At 33.5% G+C, this 27,510-nt stretch overlaps 1 protein-coding gene across 1 annotated transcript in view; it reads right to left on the reverse strand.

Annotated features, from left to right (window-relative positions):
* Positions 1–27,510, reverse strand: part of LOC148308236 (rho GTPase-activating protein 7-like) — a 449,904-nt gene that overhangs the window by 9,922 nt on the left and 412,472 nt on the right. Inside the window, exons 11-21 of the mRNA XM_088262080.1 lie at positions 10,169–10,365; positions 8,643–9,264; positions 7,905–8,065; positions 7,061–7,189; positions 6,004–6,116; positions 5,225–5,392; positions 5,028–5,140; positions 2,936–3,185; positions 2,111–2,214; positions 1,896–2,026; positions 542–746 (exon numbers count right to left, since the gene is read on the reverse strand). Coding sequence (XP_088118206.1) covers positions 542–746; positions 1,896–2,026; positions 2,111–2,214; positions 2,936–3,185; positions 5,028–5,140; positions 5,225–5,392; positions 6,004–6,116; positions 7,061–7,189; positions 7,905–8,065; positions 8,643–9,264; positions 10,169–10,365 — 2,193 coding nt within the window. The remainder of the gene's footprint in view (positions 1–541; positions 747–1,895; positions 2,027–2,110; positions 2,215–2,935; positions 3,186–5,027; positions 5,141–5,224; positions 5,393–6,003; positions 6,117–7,060; positions 7,190–7,904; positions 8,066–8,642; positions 9,265–10,168; positions 10,366–27,510) is intronic.

The following is a 27,510-nucleotide window of genomic DNA, read 5'->3' on the forward strand; positions in this document are numbered from 1 at the left end:
CTGCACATTAGGCTGAAATAAAGCGAAGCTGATTCCTTTGTATTTAGGATTTTACATATCACTTTCAAGATGACAGTAACCTTATTGTAATATTTTTAGTTTTAATTATCTTCTCCGTCTTATTCCTCGTTACTGAGGGTTGTGACCCTTGTGGAAGCAATGAGAAGGGATTAATTATATATTTAAAATGTAACTAAAATCACTATAAATTAATAGTGATTTTGAAACAAAGTTATATTTTAATTATTAAATGGAAAATCACAAAGTTAGTGCTTCAAATTAAAAAAAAAGGATTAATTATAGTTGATTCAAATGACACTACTGCATGATTTCTGCATTTGTTTCCAAAAACAAATGCAGAAATCCAAATGAAACTTTATATTTGTTCGCTCATTAGGCTTGCTCAAACTCGCAAGACTATTATAAATAAAAGTCAGATAAGTTGTGCAGCTATGCTTACTTTTAGTGACAGTCAAGTGTATACAATGAACGCAAAGAGAGAAAAGACAGCAGAGCATTGATCTACGAGTATATATCTTACCGGTATGCTTTCCTCGAGACTGTTGAACTTGCATCTCTGCAGGGTGTCTGCCGATACTGTGAACAGCTCCCGGTGTCTCATGATCAGTAACAAAAGGCAGTCGTGAGCCGCTCGGCTCTCGTTCAGCTCTCGCGGATCAGGCGTCGCCACTCCAGCAACACCTCCGGTACCCCCTCTTTTTCTACGGGGGGATGCAGATGCAGACCTAACCACAAAAAGCCAAAACGGTATTAGATTAGAGAAAAGTATTTTAGAATTTCTACTTCTTCTAACTATTATCCGTACTGAATAGTACCTATCACTGACGCAGTGTATTATTGGTGACAATAGGTATTTTTATCCATTCGGTCGATTGATGCTTAAAAACAGGAAGGGTATTTTTACCTTCTGCACCGGCCTCATTTCAAAGGCAGAAAAGAAGGAATTATCCAATATTTTTATATGAATATTATACACCAATCCTGTCGCCAGGATCCGCAGGTGTAAAAAATACCCGTCTGAAAAGTTATTTTTAGTGATCATTTTATACATGTGTAACATTTCCCAGTTTATAAAATAATCCGGTTAGGGGATCTTGGACACATCTTTAAAAATAAAACTATAGATGGTCCGTGAACTCAAACATAAACAAGAATAATGATAAAGAGTTTAAAAAATTTGAGTAGTGTGGTTGTCAATCAGTATAAAGTGATCATGTAAACCAGCCTTTGACAGGTAATAAGCCCTCCTTATACCCAGACTTCCACATTCTTCTTCATCTTTGTTGAGATGCCAAAATACTAAAATATAGTTTAAACACCCCTGAAAATAAACATGGTAGCTAAATACACTGACAATTATACTATAGAGGCGAATTTAGGATACAATTTCATTATTTCTTCTACCCCGAATTCATTTCATACAAAAATAGATCGCATCGATCGTTTCTATCCGCCATTTTACCACATTCATCGTTTGAATTATGCTACATATTTGATATAATTTGTCTGTTTTTTATTTTTTTTTTTTAATTTTCTGAATTTTGTTACATTCGACGACAATATTTTAACGTGTGGGATACAGACTATCGATAGCTTGTGTGATGGATACAGCAGAAGAGGTCTGAAGATCTTTGGGTTCTGTTCAACTTTGCATTTTTTTTTAATAAATACATTTATTAACATCTAAAACTTGTATTCTTGAAATTTCCACCTACTAATGGTTATGCAGATTGGGAGGACGGTATCTTTACTCGATCGTATCTCCTTGTGTATTGACTTCTTTATTCCGCATTCATTGTTTTCCCGCATTCATAGTTTATTTCAATAGGTCCCTTTAAAAACGATAGATAGAGGTTTCACTGTATATATATTACCTGTTGCTATTTCCTTCCTTATTGCTGTTCCCCTGACCCTGTGGGTGATGATGCAGACGTAATAGAGTCGGTGCGAGACATACGGCCAGATTGGAAGCTGTCATTTGGTTGGTAGCAGAATGATCCGCAACCTAGAAATGCATCATTGTTTCATAAAACCTTCCAAATGAATGCAATTTAAGTAGCATTACTTAAAGATAAACATTTATGCGTACCTGTTGAAGAAAAGCCAAAACAACCTGAAGAGCTTCGCGATGTTCCTCTGGGAGCAAGAGGAGAGCGCATTGGACAGCGTCTTCCCTCATTGGTGGTGGAACATCTGAGAATATTTAAAAAATATGAAAATTTGAAATGATTTTAATTTTTTTTTTATGATACATAATTTGATTGATTGAGTTTCGTTACCAAATTCCAGACTACAACAGTTCAAAAAAGTAAAGTGTGTGTATAATTTTTAATTATGATCTATCATTTTCGAGAACAATGTCACAATTTATAATGAACGTTTTTTATGGAAACACTTCTGCTCAATTATTTAGTTGTTTATTCAAGTCAATTACATATTTAACTTTGTAGTGGAGATTACTTTCTTCTGAACTTTCATCTATAATGATTTTAATACTTCACGTTCACTAAATACTCATTAACCCTTATAGTGCTGAGCTTATTTTCACATATTTTGCATAAATTGCTAATTACTTTTCATCATCAGTACTTGACAAATTTGTCATTTTGTAGGCAGAAATTAAAATTTTTACTTAAAAAAATACAAAAATGAATGTTCAATTCACAGCAAAATAATTTAATATGGTTATTTATAAATGTTAGTAACTTATTAAAAACGTTATACATGCGCGCGCTAAGACAGGACCATACAGGTCGTTACCTAAATCAAATTGCGCAATAGTCGGTATTCTGACGCTCTGCACTTTATACGCATTAATAGAGAGTCGATCTATCGACGGTTCACACTCTAAGGGTTAATATTCATAGAAGAGAATGAGGGCCATTGGAATCTAGGCCGTTTGATCGGTACTCACGTTGGAAAATGGCGATAAACGTCTCGCTAAGCTTGTTAGTGAGCAGCGCGTCTGGCAGCTCCCTGAAGAACTGCTTGACCATGTCGGCCACATCGTGAGCCTGTTGCTCATCGTACGGAGCCAAGGTCGCCGGCGGAGGGGGAGGACTGGAGCCGGAGCCGCTTCCTACCCCAGTACTGCCGGCGCTCTCCGCGAGCTGACGCAGACGGAGAGTGCGAGATCGAACGCCCGCCTTCCGGAATATTCCAACCTGAAATAAAATTACAATGATTTATTACAAAATTAACCATAATGTACATATATTATTTCATTAATTGATTCGGCAGTCACTTTGTGGTAAAATCTATCCATTTTTAATTAATGTTTTACTTAGTAAATACCACTATTTCTTAAAATCTACTGTGACACGTGTTTCGATGCATTCCGCATCATTTTTGAAAAATGTACGGAATGCACGGTGTTTGAAAATGATGCGGAATGCATCGAAACTTGTGTCACAGTAGATTTTAAGAAATAGTGGTATGTACTAAGTAAAACATTAATTAAAAAAGTACATATATTATGTTTATGACAAGATGGTCCGATGACATTGTAAAAGTGGCGGGCCTGCACTGGAAGAGAGTCACGTCCAACAGAGAATTGTGGAAGTCCAAGAGGGAAGGAAGCCTATGTTCAATACTGGACACAAGAAGGCTGAAGTAAGTATATATTACCTATATAATGTACATATATTATGTTTATGTGTTGTGATTTTTTAAAAAGAAAGCGCAAGTTCTTACGACAATCAACCAAATATCAAATAACAAATAGAGGACCTTTAAACAATCTTTGATTATTTCTTTGTTCATCCTCTAGTTTATGAAATAATAGATACTAGAAGAGAGGAATCGGAGAAAAGCAGCATTGGCTAGGGTATTCGGAGTTGCATACCCATACTCGTAACAACTTGTGTACTGAATGTGTGTGAGAGATCCTTGAGGAAAAAAGAAGAGTTAAATAATGGTTCTGTACAAATTTTTAATGTAAATTTTATTTAGTACATACCACTATTTCCTTAAATCTACTGTGACATGTGTTTTGATGCATTCCGCATCATTTCAAAATACGTTCTGTACCAGCTCTGATATATTGATTTCATGATTTATAACCATGATGTCATTGAGCTATTATGATACATTGTACAGAAAAAAGTCAATAAATAATAATACACCGCAAGAAAAATAATAATCTCTTGTGTCCATGTTGCTGTTAATGACCCATAAATAGTGTACATATTTATTTAGTGTTATCACACTGTTTTGTTGATGGACATATAAAACATCTGCACCTGTGTAATGCATACTGCGAGTTTGTTTAGCACAGGGGTGTGTGAATCTATGGGCTACTATGATATGGCCTTTTGGCTTGTGTCAGTTAAAAAGTCAGTAAAAATGAAATAGATTTGAATAAAAAGATTTATAAAAATTCAGCTTCCGTATGTTTGTGTCCGCAAAACTTCGAAAAGCAGTCGATGGATTGACTTGAAATTTTCAAAAACCAAGCCTTATTTTGAATCTGACAAATAAATGTGACCTTTAGAAACAAAAAGGTTTCCCATCCCTGATTTAGCAGCATGAAATATTAAAAACAATATTCAATTTGTATAAATATTTGAATTACGATTTTTGAATAGAAGTAATTTGACCATGAACTAAAACGAATCTGATGGAATGAATTGGACTAAATAGTGTGAAGCCTTCTTCTTTATTAGCCATCTCTCCACTGCTGGATGTATGGCTCATCTAATTTTTTCCAGACTTCTCTCATTTGGGTTTTTTCAATCCACTTACTACCCACGACGGGGACAATGTCATCGGCCCATCTTTTCTGAGGCCGGCCTATTCCTCTCTTCATGTCCCATGGTTTCCACCGTAGAACTTTGGATGCCCAAAGTTCTACGGTGTATATGTTTTGCGTGTATATGTTATGTTAGGTATATGTTATGTATATGTTACGGTGTATGTGTTTTGCGTGTATGATACACGCAAACTTTCACAAAGTGTAGTATACACTTATAAAATATTGTCTTTAAAAGCATAAATGCTTTACTAACCTGATCAAGTGCATTGTTCCTAAGCCACCTAAGTGCAGTCTGTATCGGTTTTGGTAATGCGTGCCCGGTACGTTGAAGTGAAACCAATAACGGCACCCCAAACACAGTCTTATCTGTAAAAATAATTATACCAAGTTAGATAATTGATTAACAGTCGGCCATTTTTTATTGATATGATGTAAAGATGTAAAGCAAACCTTTGTAATCAGGAGCTTTGATCTTTCTGATGAATTTCGGTAGTTCCCAATTCCACCCAGTTCTGTGTGTCGGGCAATATCTCTCCATGCAAGCTGTCAGCTTTAAAAGAGCTAGTTTTCTTAATACTTGGAGCTGCCCGCAAGACATGGCAGCCATCGGACGAACACCTGTAAAAAAATCAGAGATAGAGAAAAATATTTGTAGAAAGTAAATTAATCAGATAATTTAGTCTGGAGTAGCCAGGACAATTGAATAATTGATAATCATGATCCCATTTGAATAATTTAATGGTCATAAGATGTTGGTTGGAGTCCATATGAAAGATGAAATTTTAGTGTTGGATTGAGATCACAACAAAATAGATGCAGGGGTAAAAATTATTAATACTAATGATAAAGAGTAAAAATTAAATTATTTGGAATTTAAGATATTTTTGGTGGAATCGGATATAAAAGAAGCAAATTCTTAATTTTTTTAAGAGAAATATTTGTGTTTTTACTATTTACAAAAATACTTCAATTTCATTCTATTTTCGTGAGCTTAAGCGGCTCATTATTAGAAATAGGTATCAAATTGTGGTAGAGTGGGTTCGAACAAAGAAATTCTGATTCAAGAGCCTGCGGCACTAACCATGGGACCACATCCCGACACAAATTTATATTAAAGAACGTAGCTAAATAACAACTAAATAAAAGTGGAACTTAGTTAGAGTTTTATTACATTTGGGAATCTTTTATTGTAATATTTTGTAAGAAAATTATTGTGTAATTTTATTTACCAAGGTCTTCTCCCTCATGAGCTGGTGCTGGCGGGGGTATGGTAACATTTGAAGAAGGACGACTGCCCAATGAAGAACTCCTTTGGAATGAATGCCACCTTTGAACGTTACCTCTGCAAAAAAGGATTGTATTAGCTAGAGTACAAGTGAAACATTTTTAGACTCAGTAATTGGCCTGGAGCAAATGAAAAAGTAAAACTAATGACTAAAAAAATGGTAGGAGAATAATTTTTTCTCCATTGCATTTGTCATTGACAGTCTTTGCATGTCGCCATTTCTTTTTTAGAGTATGAACTAATAGAAATTGATGGATGAAAGAGATATTTAATTTAATTTAGTGATTTTTTCAATTGCATTCCACAAAACCATATTCTATTCTTGAAATAATAAAATCGTCAACAAATGCAAAGAGAGCAATGCATCAAATCAACTGTTTCTGAAACCAAACGTGTTTCACTTTTAACTCATGAGAGTCTCACACATAGTTTTTGGAAAAAAGAATCCAGGAATATTTTTATGGCAAAACATATGTAAAACTTATTTATCCATTTATTAATTTTCTATCCCAGGTATAAATTAAAATGCTTATTTCCATAGGTATACTTATTTATAACGTTATCCCCATTTTTTATGCACACATCGCTCACTCCTTTCAAGAACGTCATAAATCAAAAATCGTCAATTATCAGTTGTGTATGTTTTCGGAATGCCCAGAAAATGTACTATATCCCAGCAAAAGAGCAATATTTTTAACTTAATATTTACCCGCTACAGGGCAGAAAGTGTTGTTTTTGCATTTTGAAGAAAAGGTATTGTTTAATATTTTTTTTAAAAATACTAAATATTTTTCAAATGGAGAAAAAACCTTCAGGTTTTACCTAAAAAGATCCGTTGCACAATAAAAAGTGCAATAAGTGGCTTGATATTGATTTTTAATACATTGTGTTATATTTTTAAACATTAAAAACGTTCTTCTGAAAAATCAAGTTTTTTTATTTATGACGTTCTTGAAAGGAGTGAGCGACATATGATTTAAATATTTGTATGAGAATCTTACTTTGTTTTAGGGACAACTTCTGCATTAACTTTATCTTCAGTTTCGTCATGAGACTGCTGAGATTCTTGACTTCCGCTGAGTTCACTTCGAGACGCCGATTTCTCTCTTTTGAAACTCCGGTCCCTATATCTAAAAAAAAAATGAAATTATTGAAAAATGTAAATATATTATGTGTGAGGTAAATCAATTAGTACTCTAATTAAGTCTATGTAAAATTATGAAATTTTATGATAATACCTTTCACCATTTAGTGCTTTCATCCGTTAGTAAGTATTTCAGGCTGGTAAAATTAATGTAATATGGAGATTCAATATTGCGCATAGTGGTGAATGTTATACAAATGTATAAAGTAATCACTTAAGTCAACTAAAAGCCAGATCAAAAGCCCTGGAACGCTCAGACTTTCATCTTCTTTCATATAAGAATGATAGATACTTTGTCTCAGTAAAGACACTTATAATATATTACAGATGTCTCAGCTTGAGAAGAAACATCAATAGTTTTTATATGTAAGAAGATTTTGCATAAAAAAACCGTAGATGTTTAATCTCAAGTTGAGACACCTATATTATGGTAATATTCTGTCTGAAGATACTGTAAAGGTGTATAAAGTTTGACTACTAAGAATCAAAATAAATATATGTCCTTTTAACTCAAAAATTTATTTATTTAAAATGATACCCTTGACTAAAATGCAGGATTGAGGTTATCACACACTTATCACTGCATCTTCAATTACTTGTTATATCCCATGAGACTCATGATTAAGTTTGATCACCAGCACAGCATTGATTCAATGCGAATAGGATCAAGGCCTACATTATTTTCTGTACAAGTTCAATACCTTCGACTATCCTTGAGGTTGAGTGATCCGGCTCTCATGGTTGGTCGGTGTTTAGCAGGGCTGCGCGAGCGCCCGCGGGGCGGTGGCGAGGGGGGTGGGGAGGGGAGGTGGGAAGTCCCTCTGGCCTCATCGGGTGGAGAGGGAGGTTCCACCAAAACAACCTAAAACAAAAATACAAACAAATTGATGTTTACTTACTTACTTTAGCCTCCTTCTTGTGTCCAGTATTGAACAAAAGCCTCCCCTCTTGGACTTGCAGGACTTGGAAAGTTGCATCCCACAGTTGTCTGTTGGATGCAATTCTCTTCCGAACAAATTAGTAAGAGCAATTAAACTTTGTGATAATATTTATAAAAAATATTCCCGTCAAACTAACTTGGAAAATGTCAAATGGTGGCACTTAGGTAATGTTAATAGCCTAGTGATATTTTTGCGAATGCATATGATGGGTTATCCAGTTTATATATCACTCATAGTGCTAACAAAATTCTAGATCTGTCAGTACATTTAAGACAGTATACTAAGTTAAGCGACTGGTTTTTCCGCATTAACGATGTGATTATCGTACCATCAATTAACAATACAAATAATGATAAAACATCCTATATTTACATAGGTAGAAATTGGCCACTACTGGAAATTGAAGACAAACTGGATAGTCTACCATTCATTTGTGTGCGCAAGTAAAAACAAGGCTTTCATACTTCAGAAATCAATGCTATGGTGATTCTTTCTCACCTTAGTATTATTACTGTTGGCATCTTTGAAGTAATGCTGTCTCCAACTGGACGGTTGACATTCAGAGTCGCTGAGTGCTCCGGCGTCATCTTGTCGGATATTCCTGTGCAGCAGCTTCTTAGCTCGACTTCCAATTTTCGACCTGGACGAAGTCCTATGATGCGCCGAGCTCTGGCTTCCATCCGAACAGTAGCTGGAACTGTCGTCACCAAATGGGGTAGGACTCAGCTTTACCTGGCCTATGAATGAAGGTCCGGTGGAAGTCATAGGGGATGGGGGCATCGTGGAAAGGGGAGATGGGGGGTGTGATCTCAGAGGGGAAGGTGGATAGTTAGTTGGGGATGGGAAATCTATGAAGTGAATATTAGCGGTGGGTGATATGTCAATACAGTTCAAGTCTTTCATCTTCTGCTGCATTGTCACAACGTCGTATACTTGGGGAGACGATATTACGACGCCTTCTCTGTTTTGTCGTTTCCTTCGTCGCGACTTGATGGATTCCACTCTTCTCAGGAAGGCTTTGGCACCGTCCCGGAGGCGCTCGGATCCTGTGCGACGGAACCTGGAACCCTGCTCGTCCGAACAATCCCCGGTAGCCATTTCTTGTCCCGGAACTGTCAACCTGTTGAATATATAATTTATTTCAATTTCGATCAAGATATATTCCTTATACATATGGATATTAACTAAAATACTTTTATGCATGTTACTTTTTTCTGATACTTTTGTCTACTATTGTCTTTGTTCCCACTGATAAAAATAAAAATAAGAAATAGCTCCTGCCCCCTCTTATCCTTCAACATCCCAAGGATATAACTGTAAAATTTAGATGAATCTTCACATACGTTGTTTGAAAATGATGTCCCGGGTTCGATTCCCAGGGGGAAGTCAGATAAAAGTGATTTTTTCACTCTAATATTTATTCAATATTACCCTGGACTGGTTCCTGAAGCGGAGGGCTGAAAACCTTCCCTTCATGTGTTAACGATTAAGATAACACTGCGTTTATATGATGCAGTGCCTTATGCACCATTGAGGTGCGGATAAGGGTTTGAAGAAGAAGATTATGTACAAGGTTTATAGATTATTAACTGGATTTTTGTTTCTTCTAACATAAAAAAGTATTTTAATCTGTGTTGGGAACAGGAGGGATAATTTACTGTGGCCCAATTAGGAACTCAGCATTTGCTCTTTGCTTTAAGGAGTTTTAGGTGGTTTTCAATGGTATATCTAGCAATGAATAATTATTTCAAACCCTTATCCGCACCCCAATGGTGCATAGGGCGCTACATCATATAAACGGAGTGTTATCTTGATCGTTAACACATGAAGGAAAGGTGATCAGCCCTTCGCTTCAGGTACCAGTCCAGGGTAATATGGAATAAATATTAGAGTTAAAAAATCACGTATATTTATTTGACCCCCCTAGAAATCGAACCCGGGACCTCCAGAACGGTAGCCGAGTGTGCTGACCATTACACTAAGGAGGCAGACAAATGAATTTATAGGTCAATGTGACTACTCACAGGTCGGGCGGGTTCTCGGGCACGCCGGCGGCGCGGTCGCGCAGGTTCTGCTCGGCGATGGCGCGGTCCGCGATGGCCTGCAGCCGCTGTTGCGCCTGCGGGGTGATGTCCACCACGCGCGACCAGCGCCGCGACTTGCGCTCGTACTGCCAGTTCTCCGACAGCGCGCACTGGTTCTCCTCGTCGGACTCCTCGTGCTGGGAAGAAGAGAACATTTGCGTTAGGTTAGGTCAGGTCAAAATCTACCTAAAAGTAGGTAAAAAATTCAGTATTTTTCGATGCATTTACCGTGTGCTATTACCACATCTCGGCTGTCCAAACTCAAAACACAGCAAGGGACATTTTTTTTAGTGCGTTTTTTTTACATTTTTGGACCAAGTAGATTCTACTTAGTCCAAAAATGCATAAAAAACGTACTACAAAAAATGTCCCTTGCTGTGTTTTAAGTTTGGACAGCCGATCTTACATTGAATGTTACACGTGTGTAAAGTGATCACTTAAACAAGCCTATGACGGTCGTCAGCCCCGTAAATGCCCAGAATTCCATATTCTGATGAGATGTCAAAAAATACCATGTGGTACATTTTTCACTTCAAATTGGACGTTTTACAAACCGAATTGAACCTTTTGCGAACCAAATTGATTTTTTTTTAAATCAAATTTTACGCCTTACAAAATCAAATTGAACGTCTTACAAATTGAATTGGACACCGTACAAATACAATTGGACACCGTAGTCGTCAAGTTGGCAAACCTGCGCGGCGCGTTGTCATAATCTGTGCGCGCGATGTGTACTGATATTTTCAGACAAGATTTTCAATACAACTATGAATCATTAGTACTACTATAAATACAATATAACGTGATTTGTAAGGCATCGAATTTAAAGTGAAAATTATACTATATCAAATACGGGTGTTTGATAATGATATTGCATTCATCAAAGCACGTGTCACAATACATTCCATAAATAGTGGTACATGTTTACCAAATAAAAGTTAAATTTGAAATTGATAGATATTAATTACCATAAAGTGACAGCCGAATCAATTAATTAATTTAAAAAAAATCGTTCAAATATGTCAAGTACTTAAGCATACAGATATATAATTATATTCGTTTTTTAAAAAACGTACTCACTAGATCAGTGGTTCTTAACCGGTGCTCCGCGAGCTTGTTGCAAATGCTCCGCGAAATTATGAAAACCAAAATTTTATATTGGCTCATTTACTGTGGGATTTGAGTTGCAAATATAATGGCTAGATGGCAGCACCCTTGCAAAGTGAAGTTGTGTGCGCTCACATCACAACAGCGATGAAGATATCTTTGATTCTACATCATCAAACTTAGAACAATTGAAAATATTATGGGAGTTATGTGTAGGTGTACAGATGGTGCCGCGAATGTTTTTGCCTAGAATTTTCACTCATGAATTACATTAAATTATAGTAACTTTAAACATAAAGAGTAAATCCACTCACGAGTAGGCATAGGCTATGAAACTTATAAAGTTGAAGCCTGAGTAAGGACATGATTAGCGGTGTTGCATAAGCCGTAGCTAGATTTCAGAGTCATTTGGACGTTAGGTAATTTAAAAAAAAACAGATAGTGCTCCATCGATGGTAGGTTTATTGTAAAAGCCGACAAGCTCACGTGTGACATTAAATAATATTCGCCGCGAAAAGTTTCATTGAAGCATTTATCTTTTTGTGTTTTTATTTTTAATTTATATAATTTGTAACTTGATTTGTAACCGAGGAAAACTTGGCACAATCAGGTATGTCAAATACTTGAAAGCGGCCGGGTCAGGAGTCGTAATAATCGTCGGGTATGTATGAGGAGATGCATGAATGTAGAAGATGCAAAGAATGTTTGCAAAGACAGAGTGGTGTGGCGTTCGATTCTCTCTGCCTACCCCTGCGGGGAAGCGGCGTGATGGTTAGTTAGTTAGTTAGTTTTAATTTGTAACTTGTTTGCAATAAAATATTCAGTTTTATTTTTTAATAAAAGTCATATTTTTTTAATTGATGTTTTACTTAGTAAATATCACTATTTATTAAAATCTACTGTGACACGTGTTTCGATGCATTCCGCATCATTCTCAAACACCGTATACGCATCAGAAAATGATGCGGAATGCATCGAAACACGTGTCTAAGTAGATTTTTAAGAAATAGTGGTATTTACTAAGTAAAACATTAATAAAAAATGGATAGATTTTACCACAAAGTGACTGCCGAATCAATCAATGAAAAAAGTTATCTTTGTATGTTTTTCGGATCATTACGTGTACCGCGAATTTTTCTTGTGATCAAAAGTGCTGCCTGACTTCAAAAAGGTTCAGAACCACTGCACTAGATACTCGTGTTTCCGAACACCTATGTAAACTGAAACACAAATTCTTTCATGCTCCCAAAGCACACAAAAGGAATAAGCATAACGGTCGTAAACCTTAAAATTTGACAGCGGTAAAAACAGTCCATTCTTTGGATTATATTAGGAGTCTTGTTAGTAAGGCCTGTGACATTTTTTACGGTAAAAGAAAATGTTTCAACTCGTTTTACTCGCTACCGACTCCTAATTACATCCGAGGATAGAGACAGAGATGAAAATAATAAACGTGAAATGTTTTGAGCGGATGTGGAAAGTAAACTTCATTGCTGAAAAAAAAAATGCTGAATTTCGCAGAGTATTAACAGCTTTCAAATTTTTGTTTTGAGTTTTAAAACGAGATTATCATTTTATAGTAAAAAAAAATACTGAATTTCGCAGAGTATTAACAGCTTTTGAATTTGTGTTTTGATTTTTAAAGTGAGATTATTATTTTGTAGTAAAAAAAATACTGAATTTTGCATAGAGTGCTTTTAAATTTATGTTTTTGATCTTCATATTATATGAAAGTACCATTTAAAGCATATATAATGATATATTCATATTATTTCATGCATATAGGAGAATATATAAACGGATAGTAATTTAATCAGGCCCATGTTAAACAAACGTATTTAATATTATTTTAAGGGCATTATTATGAGAATAATCTAGTGAAGGAATTATATGTAGAGATATTCGAGTTCTTTTTAGATAGGTACTATTTTGAATTATTTTTGGGGGTTGACCTATTAAAATACGGGTTTGAACAGCATTTATTACTTTGATACGCAACTTTTAGTTGATAAAATTATTATATTTATTAATTTGTTATTGATAATTTTGGTATCAATAATAAACAATCCTATTTTAATGTATTTCAAAATTATGCCCCCAATACCAACCCTCATTATATAAATTATAATTATAAGTATATAAAATGTAGGAATAACAGGATATTTATCAATAATAATAATCAATAAAAAAAAACGTTCTAACAAAGCGTGTTTTGTCACTAAAAGATAACAGAAAAAACAATAATAAAAAATATTTATCGCACATTTCCTTCACTATCACAGTTTTAAATACGTATTTTTTTCCAGTGGTACGGTAGGCACTGGTAGGCGCCTATTTGGAAAACCAAATATCTTGAAAAATGCAACGAATTTCATGTGTAATATTTTTTTTGTTTTGTTGCGATATTCACGCTCTCGTAATATTGTACAAGAAATAGGCTTGCCCGAATATCGCTGTACCACTTAAAAAAAGACTTATTAGATTTTTTAACATTTTCGTTTTTTTTCTTTAAATTTTAGTAATATACAAGTAACATACCATAACATAAAATTAGAAAAAAAGCGTTTAATTTTTCTGAAATGTAGAAGATATACACGAGTATGTGCCACAAAGTATCAAATAGTGATTTTCAAACGGTGTTCTAACATAAGGTTTATGGTGGATTGGATGGTTTGTCGTAATATTTTTTTATTAAAAATTCCGTGAAATACGTTTCTTAAATCCAAAGCAAGAATTGAAAAACGATGAAAAAGTTATGAAAACCTTTTGAGCGAAATTCAACATTACTATCGACCTTGCTTAAATTTTGAAAAATATTTTTTCAGTTTTATATACGGTTTTGATAATAACTAGTCATTCTTGAAAGTAAGCAGTAAATGACAGCATTGAAACATTCGTCACAAATATGTTTATTATTATTATTTATTTATAACGAAAATAACTTGTATAATATCTTGCACTATTTTTTATTAATTTTAAATTTTATTTTGTTATTAAAAAAATTAATTTTCCAATGCCCAAAAATTTATATTGCATGTGAAATTTGTGCACAAATGAAAAATAAAACAATTAAAATAAAGCAGAATCGATCATGATGAGCAATCACTTCAATTTCACTTTGCTCCAACACACTTTAGAGTAAGCAGTTAGGTACTTATGTATAAAACTCGTAATATTTTAAGATAGGTACGCACCGATACATCGTATATACGCAGGATTCCGCAGACAAGGTTAGATATTGAAAATGTCATCCAAATTACGCGAAATTTTCCAATACGCACAACTGTCAGCCGAAGAAAAAGATGCGACCGCGATTGTTTGACGTCCGGATTCCGAATGGACGCGACTGGCGGGAAACGTAAGACGGTCTCGCTACACGCACCGCCAACTTTGATGTAAAATGTGTAAGTTACTATATAATTATAATAATCTATGGTTAACTCGCGCACAATACCTCGCGCCAGTACGTACCTTCGGGTCACATAACTTGATATGATGTCATAATCTCATTCTTTACGGAACCATGAGCAGCTTGAAGTCGAGTTGTGAGACTGACATCTCTTGCTGGGTGGTAGAAACTGGGTCCGAGAATGCGCTATGGTTTCGTGAACACCGCCAAGATGCGCGCATATTTCGAGGGATATTATATGTAATTCATTGATGCATTGTGTCGGTGCAATTGTCATCTTGGTGGCTATATACTCGAATCAAGGCGAATTACAAAGTTATTTATATTACGTCATTAAATTAGTTAGTATTTTTATTTTTTTGCATATAAGTTTTACTTAGTAAATACCACTATTTCTTAAAATTTGTTACTTCATATGTTTTGATGCATTCTGCATCATTTTCGAAAACCATGACAGTGCGAAATGCATCGAAACACGTATCACAATAGATCTTAAGAAATAGTGGTATTTACCGAGTAAAACTTATATTAAAATGAATAGATATTATCACAAAGTGACTGCCAAATTAATGATATTATTTTTCTACCGCATACCAAGTAAAGGTAATCAATAATATAAACGAAACATACAATTCATCCTAAAAAACGTATTTAAATAAGTAATAAATATTAATATTTTCCAAAATGTCTATATCCTATTATCGTTTACTTAATTCAATTTTAATATAATGTATTATTCACTATTAATTAAAAAAAAAAAGTGTAGGATTTACATTCGTATAAACCAAAGTTGAATTTGAAAAAAAGGCGATTCATAGATTTGGATAAATGTTAAATGTTTCGACATTAGAAATTATATATAAAAACAGAGTTATAATTGTTTTTAAAATAATTAGACATAATTACATGTTGGAGGCTGTAATAATGTCTCTATAAGAAGTATTAAGAGAATAATAAATCCCTATGAAAATTGTATTAACTTTATTCGTTTAACAAAGATATTTTTGATATAAGGTAGAAGACACTATAAAAACGGGTAAACATTATACTGAGAAAAACCTACCTTAACATGAGCCAGCAGCTTTTAGATAATGTAGCCGACGAATTCGTGGGTAGATGTTTCTTCATATAGCATACGAGTATAACTCGTACAACATGTAGGCAAATTATTTGCTTAGCTCGATACGATGCATGAATTGTAAGAAGTAAACAATAACATTATGAATGAGTAATACAAATATCTTTAAGAGATAGAATACTTAATAAAATTATGTAAATTACGCTATATGTTGTTATCTGAATATTTCTGTGCTATTTTCGAAGTTAAATTCACTTACCTACAATACATTTGACAATTTCATTTATTGATTTTTGGTAGTCTTTGCATAGTAATAACTATCCATTTATCATTAAAATTCTACTTGGTAAATACTACTTTTCGTTAAGGGTGTCTTCAAACCCTTAATCTTACTTTTCCTTAAGGGGTTACTCGCAAATATATAATTCAGTACACTATCGGCTACAATAAAAAAAAAAAATTGGGCGGGAGCCACACGTGTTTCCAAGCTCAATTATATTTTTTTTAGAATAAACATATATTGGTATTAGATTTTTTCAGAATTTTGGAAAAATATTTTTATAATTTTTGTCCGCCTCCGTAGTGCAATGGTCAGCACGCTCGGCTACCGTTCTGGAGGTCCCGGGTTCGATTCCCAAGGGGGGTAAAATAAATATTAGTGATTTTTTCACTGTCATATCTGTTTAATATTACCCTGGACTGGTACCTGAAGCGGAGGGCTGATCACCTTTTCTTTATGTGTAAACGATCAAGATAACGCTGCGTTTATATGATGCAGTGCCCTATGCACCATTGGGTGCGGATAAGGGTTTTATTTATTTATATATAATTTTTTAAAACTCCTTTACTTTCATAATTTTTTTAAAACCACGCGCAGCTATTTCCAAAACCTTATACCTGTTATTTGAAAAAACCCTTATACCTCTTTTTTCTTTTAAGCATTGCAATATCAATAGAAACTGACAAATGCTACCGTATCAAAATTAAAATGGTGCATAATATTTTTAATCAAAAACATTTAGTAACAAATTGTGATCATTCAAATTTACTAGCGATATTAAAGAAATTACTTTTTTTAGTTGGTATAAGAATGGAAACCAAGAATGACTCAATTTGATCATAGACTGAAGGCCGAAATAGGAACACGCGATTAAAACTATTAAATATCGCACTTAGGAAAGAGGCGACAGGGTAATGAGAAAATAATTACTATCGAACTGTTGTAATTGTCTTTCTGTATAATTGTAAAACTTCGGTCGTCACTTAAATATTTAAATGGTTTAATAACGTTCAAGTGTGTCCGTATTGAACTATCAAAATAAAAGGTAAACAGTTTTAATCGCATATAAAACCTAAAGGGAATTAGAAGTTCAAGTAATTTCCTTAAATATCATTAAAATTCCATCAAGTAAAGTCAATAAACTGAATTTCAGTTTGATCAAATGGTATAAGAATATCAAAATGTTATTTTTTGACATCTCATCAAAGATGAAGAAGAATATGGAATTATGGGCATTTACGGGGCTGACGACCGTCATAGGCTGGTTTAAGTGATCACTTTACACACGTGTAACATTCTCCAATTCTACCCATTATCGACAACCACACTACTAAAATTCTTGAAAGTTCTATATATAGACTTCCACATTCTTCTTCATCTTTGATGAGATGTCAAAAAATAATATGAAAATAACTCCTGTAATTGGAGATAATTCAGATTTTGTGAACAAGTACTAGGACACACTCAAAATGTTGTGTGTATATATATATATAAATATATATATATATATATATATATATATATATATATATATATATATATATATATATATATATATATATATATATATATATATATATATATATATATATATATATATATATATATATATATATATATATATATATATATATATATATATATATATATATATATATATATATATATATATATATATATATATATATATATATATATATATATATATATATATATATATATATATATATATATATATATATATATATATATATATATATATATATATATATATATATATATATATATATATATATATATATATATATATATATATATATATATACATATACATATATATTTATATATATATATATATATATATATATATATATATATATATATATATATATATATATATATATATATATATATATATATATATATATATATATATATATATATATATATATATATATATATATATATATATATATATATATATATATATGTAACCTTTATCAGAATAAAAGATTACTTGCACCAAGACCTTTCAACGCCTGAAATATTTATATCGCCCACATCCTGAAAGGCTGTATCGGGGCGAATATATTAAAAATAAGTTCTGGTTGACCTTTACGAAAAAGTTTTATGTAATATTTCTGGTATCATTGGAATAACAGTGGTATTACAAATGTTTGGTTTTCCTTGGAACTTTTAAGCTATTTTTACGTAGTATTAATAGAAATGTAATGTCTTTTACGTGTATAATTGGAGTTATCTGGCAATGGTGTTACACATCATATTTTAGTTAGTTTGTTAACCAAAAATTATGAGCGCTTATGAAAAATGAAAATATATTAAACCCGCTGAAAAAATGGAACGAAGTAATGCAAGACCATAAAAGTTGCTACCCAGAATAGGACACTCGTGGTTTCATTATAAAACTTTTAATGTCACGCTGGGAACGAGAAACGAAACGTTCATTTTAAAAAATCTGAACAATTTTTTGCGGAAAATTTCCGAAATTCACGATAGCTTTTCCGCGTCAGTTTAAAAACACGATTATGCTTTCATTTTCCCGATTTCAATTTCACTCGTTTCGAATTTCTTAATGCTTGCTCTGATCATATTTCGTAAGTTGATTATGTGAGCCTCTAAATTTACATAAATCTGTGTAGGTTGTCTAAGGTACGGGCATACTACATGTTCAATACACTAAATGTGTAGGTGTATGCGTAGACATTATATTTCGAGTATAATGCCGTGATAAACTGATGCTGGAAATAATTTATAGGAGCAATGTAACTCGAATTTAAATGCCAGAAATCCGTTAAACACGAGATGGCAAAAATGGATCGAATTTCGTACCGAATTTCGTTATGCCTTAATTTTACAAAATTGGAAGCAATGCGTTGGATATTTTCTACATTTGCTTCCTTGAAATGTTCTCTGCGTTCATATATCGCGAAAAATCACGAGATGCTGACAAAATACCAATTTTTAAAACTTTATTCAAAATATGTATTAACTTTATTTTTGTAGATACTAGTAGATACACACTGTTCTGTTTGTGTGAAGTATTCACGCACGGCTCATGTTTATACTCGGTTTGTAACAAGCGAGTATAAACATTAGTCATCGAGGGGACTAAAGCTGAGTTGCTGAGTCGCAAAATGTAATTTTTTTATGTACGTTTATACATAAAAAAAATCACATTTCTTTTTTGTAAGTATTTATTAAATATTGCAAATTAACATAAAATATTGTGTCAAAAGAGTGAGATTATTCTTTCAATTACGTAATGATAATTTTAAGCCATTTGACTCATTGTTAACAGCCATACGCATCTAACGCGTATTCCTTGTCGGGGGAAATATCAAACGTACGCACCTAGCGCGTACGCTACACCCAACGTGTTAAATAAAAAGGCATTAAACTAAGAAAGACTTTACATATTTTTTTGTTGTTTTACATATTGTATAATTACAAGATTTTTCACATGGCGAAATTTAACTGAATTCTGTAAAAATGTATACTAAAAATAGGTAAATAAACTTAAAAAAACACGAAAACAAAGCGATTTTACGTGAGAATTTTATGAAACGGAATGAAGAAAAAATAATTGAATTCGGGGCAAGTTGAACATGGGAATAGTTTTAAGAAATTGGAGCCACAAGACATTAAAATAAAATCCCAACAATGTGATATGCCTTTACTGGATTTACCGAGTGTTTTTGTAAACATTCGGCAGTTTTATTAGGTTATTTTAAAGCAATAAAATTTACATTATCTGAAGTCTAGATTATTGCTTAGTTGGAAGATATTGCTTTAAAGCAATAAAAGCTCGCCAACGTACACACCCTTCCCATAATAAATTAAAACAATTTGCATATATAATATAACTTGATATGGAAGGATGCAAGACGGCTGGCAGCCGACACAAGAGACTGGAGCCAGTAAATGGCCTTCATATGTTTTACACAGAGAGTTAATATAACATAATATGTAATAATACTTTTGTAATTTGATTTTGAAAATTGTGGACATCGGTGCGGTAAAGAAAAATAAAATATTACATTATCAACTCATAAAACAAAAAGAGGGAATCCGGTTTATGCCTATGTTTATTATATTAGGTTATGAAGAGAAAATATACAAGACATGTGTAAGACCGATGTCACATATCGCTCACTCCTTTCAACAACGTCATATATCAAAAATCGTCAATTTTCAGTTGTCCAAGGTTTTCGGAGTGCCCAGAAAATGTACTATATCCCAGCAAATGCGGCATATTTTTAACATAATATTTACCCGCTACAGAACAGAAAGTGTTGTTTTTGCATTTTGAAGAAAAGGTATTGTTTAATGACTTTTTTAATAATGGGTAGAATCGGTGAATGTTTCAATAATGGGTAGAATTGGTGAATGTTACACGTGTGTAAAGTGATCACTTAAACAAGCCTATGGCGGTCATCAGCCCCCGAAAATGACCAGACTTCCATATTTTTCTTCTTCTTTGATGAGATGTCAAAAAATAATATGTAGTATGTAAATATTAAACTGACAGTTTTTGGTTAGTTTTTTTTTTTATTATTCACGTTTAGGTGTAAGAATGTTGCAACGATTTTTTGTACTTGCAACATTGGAGCACTGCATCGGAAGAGCGGTGTTGCACAACGATGCAAGCTTTGTGCATTTTACACACAATGAGTACGAAACTTGTACAATTTCTAAACAATGTAGAGACAAGAGACAAGGTGGCCGGAGTCAGCGACGCGTATTGTCGTTTCGTGTCAATGTCACACAGAGCCGTGACATGGAAATGACATTCACCATCACAAACCATCGCTGGCTGCACTGCGGTTGACATTCAATTAAGGAATTTAGCCATTAAAATGATTTAATTTCATTATTTGATTCTGCAGTCACTTTACGGTAAAATCTATCCATTTTTGACATAATTTTTTATTTAGTAAATATCACTATTTATTCAAACCTATAATAATTTACGTAATCTCAAAATCCATGTAAATTATACTTACAATGATTAAGGAAACACTTGTTTTTATACCACTTGAGTTTTATTAAAGACTACTAGTTTCAGAAGCTAAACTTCCATCGTCAGGTCTGAATAATAACAAATGATGCTATTATTCAACCTGACGATGGAAGTTTAGCTTCCGAAACTAGTAGTCTTTAATAAAACTCAAGTGGTATGAAACAAATGTTTCCTTAATCATTGTAACATATCTTACCACAAAGTTAATGCCGAAACAATAAATGAAATAAATTATACTAAGTAATTAATTTATTAATTAATTAAAAAAGAGATATATTTGTGTTTTTATTATTTAAACAAATATGCCCATTTCATACTATTTCTGTGAGCCTAAACAGCTCATCATTAGAAATAGGTATCAACTTGTGGTAGAGTGGGTTCGAACCGAGAAACTCTGACTTAAGAGTCCGCGACAGTAACCACAACCCGACACAAAATATTGTAAATACCACTATTTACTAAAATCCAGGTGTCACAATAGATTTTAAGAAATAGTGGTATTTACTAAGTAAAAAAATAAATTTACATTATTTATTTTAATAGCAAATGCTTATTTTCAATAGGTACCAAAAAATGTTCAATACTCAATATCCAAGGTTCATTAATATTTATAAAATAAAGATTTATTTATATTCATACTAAACATAAAATTACCATATTTATATTATAATATATGGAAACTTCGCTGGGGACAGCCAGTATCGAGGCATTAATTTACATTATTTAAATTATTTATCAATTTACTAGTTAAAAAAAATTACACTATTTAAATAAGTCTTTGATGTGGTTATTGTATTAATTAAGAAAGAAAATCGAAAACGAATTTTGTTGGTATTATATTAAAGACAGATGCCGTGGCGTAGTTGTGTATACTGGAAAGCTTACGTCACGGCTTCGATTCCCGCCAATTTTAAAATAAATTCAATAAATATTTGCTATCACTCGTCAGAGTATCTACAGTGCATTTTTTATACCTCCCAATCCTAGTTATTCTAGCTTACAACAAGCCTTCAAAATAGAGGCTTTAAATTACTTAATATTTTCCAGTATCCTTTTTGGGTAATATTTTTCTTCTAGCCTCTAAACGCATCTCAGTGGTGCATAAGGAACCGCATCGCAACGATGGAGTGTAAACTCGATCGTTGATAATATGTGAAGGGAAAGTGATCAGTCCTGCGCTCCAGATTTTTAGATCTAAGTGTGGAATATGTAATAAAAAAAAATATAAATAAATTGTTTTTTTTTTAAAAATAATAAACATATTTTGACTGATGAATAGAAGCATGAAGTTTTATAAATTGATACAAATACCCAAAACATTGCACTTAAAACAAAAGATTTTTTTAATACATTAATAATTTTATCAATAAATAGTCGAAAAGATAAATAAACACAAATGTAAGGCAAATCACAAATTAATTTAAAGTTCACAATATAAATATGTAAAGAGAAAATGGAAAAAGGAAAAATTAAATATTAACTTAAATTTCATAAAGTACGTTATGAACTTTTTACACTCAAAATTTTTTAATTATTTTTCTGAGACTTTCGAGGGCAAGGGCCACGCAAACAATGGAGAGCTCTTTATACGTTTATTTAGCAATACAATTGGTAAGAAAATGGAGTTATTAAATGTAATGACGAGGCACTCCTAGGGTTTGTCATCGTACTATGCACCAGACATATTATGTAAAGTAGATAACAATCAGACATTGAATGCATTTTGATTTGAATAGGGTTTCTTAGTATGGCGTCTCTGCATCGTCAGTTTAATAGGCGATATTAGTACATATATGCATTCTGTAATAACTTTACGTGTATACAGTACTGTACTGCTGTACTGAACGCAAACTGACCGTAAAATTTTCTTAATTTTTCATGGTCGTTGAGATGCTGATGGTGTATTTCTGTGTAATAAATAATTTGGAAATAATAATGCCACGTATCGTACTCTTTGCACTTATCTTGGCACCATTACAGGGGCCATCTTCAGAGCGCTATGATACTGTATCCATTAATGTTTATATCATGTCACTCTAAAGATGTCCCCTACCGCAAAGAGTACGATCAACGCACGGCACTGTAACCTAGAAGTACACGATCAACAGCATATTAGTTTTGACAGGCCCTGTGGCGTAGTAGAGTAGACACTTGACTGCTAAACTGGCGACGCGGGTTTGATTCCCGCTAATTGAAAATGAGTTCAAGAAATATTGATATAAAAACCGATCTGGGTGATGGTGATACATTTTTTTATATCTAATTTTTCTATCCCACCTGTCCTACTACCTTATCCTAGACAAGCCTGTAAAAATATAGGCTTTGTGGTTTATTCCATTATCCATTAATGAATAGCTTTTTTGTACTCAGTTTCGCTATTTCATGACTTTATGGATAATGAAAGCAAGTTGTACAACTTTATTGCATGAAAATCATATTTCTTTTGATCAAAACAGGTATTAGTTTTGTTTGACATGTTTCTGTGTTTCGGATCTGTGGTTCTATGTACGATTCTGTAAAGTATATTAATTGTGTTATACTTTATTAAATTAAACAACTTTGTTTCTTTTTTTATAATACACTTTAATCTGCCGGTTTCGACAAGAGCATTGTCATCATAAGGGTTTATTAAATTCTTAAACATTAAAATACTCACAATAAATTACATTCCCTTACCAAAAACTTCTACACACTCCGTAAAAAATCCTAACTGTTTAGGATTTTTTACGGAGTGTGTGGAAGTTTTTGGTAAGGGAATGTAATTAATTATGAGTATTATAACATTTTTAATGTTTAGGATTGAATAAACCCTGATGACGACAAGGTTCTTGTCGAAACCGGTAGGTTAAAGTGTAGTAATAATAAAAAAAAGTGGTTAAAACAAAGTTGTTTAATTTTATAAAGTTTATAAAATGTGCCACAAAGTATCTGCGAAAAACATTCAAGAAATATATTAATTGTGATTTGTGTATAAAAATACGAATTCAATCGGCTTCAAAAAATCCCTTTGCCTAAAACATCAATTAGGCGATCGTATCCACAAAGTGGAATTGAATCCATCATTATGTGTGACGTTGCCTGTTACCTGTTATCCCGTTGGTAGAGTTATTTTGTTTACATGTTCCAATTAAACATCGCGGGAACACCTTTTATACGCACAAGTATTGTACATATTTTAACGAATACATACATACACAATCACGGAGATACGAGTGCTGCCTAAATTTATATTTTGGTGGATATTTACCGAGAGAAAAAAAGTAAGGGGCTTTGATAAAATTAATTGAAGTAATCCATTCGAATATTTTATTTCAACTTGTAATTAAAATTTACAATTGTAATCTGTAACAAGTAGTAAAATAAAAAGGAATACAGGGATATTACTTGTAAACTTGTGTGCGACCCATCATGATATATGGGATCGAAAGCAGAGTGGATAGCGTAGTCACAAAAAACGCGCTAAGAGTGTCAGAAATGAAGACTATAGAAGCATATCTGTCAACAGTCTACGAGACAGAATAAGGAACACCAGGATAAGGGAAATATGCGAGATCGAAGATGTCGTTAGGTGGGGAGGGCAACGAAGGAGTCAATGGTATGCGCATATGGGGAGAATGGAACCATCCAGACTCCCCCAGATTGCACTGTACGGCACAACCCCATGGTAGACGACCCCCGGGCAGACCACCAAACAGATGGATTGACAGCTGGGAATCGACATCGCAGGAGGCTAATTCCTCTTAAAAACATGTCACAAGGCCTACACCAAGTAGAAGAAGAAGAAGAAGGTATATTACCTTTATTTGCACTGATATCCATATGTAAAGCTATCGTTATGGGATAATTTGAATTGTAAGAGGTTAAAATTATCGGTCTCATTATTCAACTGTTAGTCTGATTTTGACCCAATGGTGTATAGGGCACTGTATCGGATCGATGCATTAGGTTGTGAATTATCGAAAGGCACGGTGATCTGGTAAATGAAGCGTAAGACTGGTCACCTTGCCTTATGCAAGTGAAATGTGTTCAATTATTTTAATGGGCAATGATCAAATACCAGACTATAAAAAATAAACGTTATAAAAATTATATTTGAGTCGTAGAAAGTTGGAAGCGTAGAAATTATGTGGTAATAAGTGTGGACTTGGATCAATGCGATAGTGTTGACTGATGACGCCCATTAACGTACGAAACACTTTGAACATTGAATACATTTTCACATAATTGCCTCCTATACACAATGTCGCTTGCGTAACATTGTCCCATGCTCTCCCTTTTCTTGTCTCAAAATATGCAAATGGACACCTTCTAAACGTCTGCCGTCACAGGAGAAAGTTTATAGAACATACTATCAACTGACTATAGACTATAGACTTGGTGAGATCTGTCACCGCATTGAATTTCGTAATAATCTGATGATATGGTGTTGAACTCTTCTACCATATTCCCACCCAGTATAAAGTGCCTAAATTTTATATATCGCTCACTCCTTTCAACATCGTCATGTATCAAAAAACATAATTTTTCAGGAGATCGTTTTTAAAGTTTAAAAATATAATAAAATGTATTAAAAATATATATCAAGTCACTTATTGAACTTTTTGAACAATAATAATTAAATACAATACTATAAAGTGTTTTTCATTTTATGTTCTTGGAATACTTGTTTAGTAATACATTTTCTGGTAGGTACAGATTCTTTTTCAGAGACATAGCAATGTCGGGAGAGTAGAAATAATTTATTAGCATACCCTTCTGAACACACAGTAAAGTCAAATGTCCTACGGTTCCGTGATGTTTTATGAGGAGAAAAGGTAAATTTAAAAGGACTGTAACTACCTTCCAACAAATAAGTGAGTATATGAGAATATATTACTAAGGAAAATTAGATATTTACTAAAGAAAACGAATTTTTACGGCTTTCAAACTATATGAATACTTCAGGAGTATTTGTAAATTTAGTTAAAAATTCAATTTGAAAAATGTCAGATTAATACTTTTTCGTACTGTAAGAATATATTATGGTACCTAAAGCGCAGGATTAATCACATGCTCTTCATGCAAGTAACGATCAAGAAAACACTGCGTCAATACGATATGTTTTAAACGAATGTCAATGCTAGGGAATACATCTTCTTCCTGTCTCCATCCCAACTTATCGTCTTTGTAGACTGTTATGGCCAGCTCTTCTCGTCCTCAGGTTTTAGGTCCTTCTATCATGGACAACGTCACCTAGGCCATTAATACGCAAAGTGTGTGCCACGGCACACTGGTGTACCGTGGTAATTAATTGGTGTGCCGCGGAAAAAAATCTTCTTCTTCTTCTTTTTTTGATGGCTTTTCACCCTTCTTGGGTGTTATAGCCAGTGTCGAGTTATTCTTTATTTACACTTTTTACATTTGACTTATAAGTGTTAGTATTCCTGTTAGTAGGGTTAGTTTTATTAGTTATGTTAGTTTGTTTAGTGAGTTATTTTAGTAAGTTATCATACACCTTTACAAATTTATACAATTAATTTTAAGATATTTACAAATTATTTTATAAACAAGTTTGTTAGGGGAGGTTAGTAAGGTTAAGATGTTGGTAGGAAATGGGACGTTTATGCTGGAGAGGTCTGAAAGGAAGCTCGGGTAGCCGTCATTCAACGGGCACCCAAAGAACATGTGATCTAGATCCTCCTCTTCAAGACGGCATTCACACATGGCAGTATCCCGGACATGTATTCTAAACAAGTGAGCACTGCAACAGCAGTGGCTTATTCGCATTCTGCATAAGGATGTTGTCTCGAACTTGTTTAGAGTTATCCGGGAGAACCAGGGTTTCTCCGTTACCAAAGGACATATATTATACAAATTTTTACCCTTTATTTGGGCAGAGGTATCCCAATGTTCCTGCCATGAGTGAAAAAGTCTTTTCTTTACAATAACGAGGAGGTCATCGATGCTAAGCTCATTCACATATTCTGGGCCCCCGCTACGGACGGCCTCCTTTGCCAGGGTATCCACCTTCTCATTTCCCTCTATGCCACAGTGGCTGGGAATCCAGGCAATACTAATTTTTTTATTTAACGAGGCCGCCCGTAGTAAGAGGAATCGAGTCTCGATGCAGCATTCATCTTCGGGGTATAGGAAAGGAGGAGACTTCAATTTCTGTAGGACACTCAGAGAATCCGACAGAATTAGGAACTTGTTCTCTTGAGAATTTAATGCATATTTTACAGCCTCTCTAATAGCGATATTTTCTGCAGTAAATATCGATGCTTCCCGGTGAAGCTTAAACAATTTTTGAAATTTATTGTATTCGCAATAAAAGGCCGCTCCCGTGTGGGCCGACGAGTCCGACCGAGATCCATCAGTGAAGATGATT

This window comes from Brachycentrus maculatus, unplaced genomic scaffold (assembly GCF_059751285.1).
Source record: "Brachycentrus maculatus isolate JH-2025_06_01 unplaced genomic scaffold, ASM5975128v1 h1tg000173l, whole genome shotgun sequence".
Classification (NCBI taxonomy): Eukaryota; Metazoa; Arthropoda; class Insecta; order Trichoptera; family Brachycentridae; genus Brachycentrus; species Brachycentrus maculatus.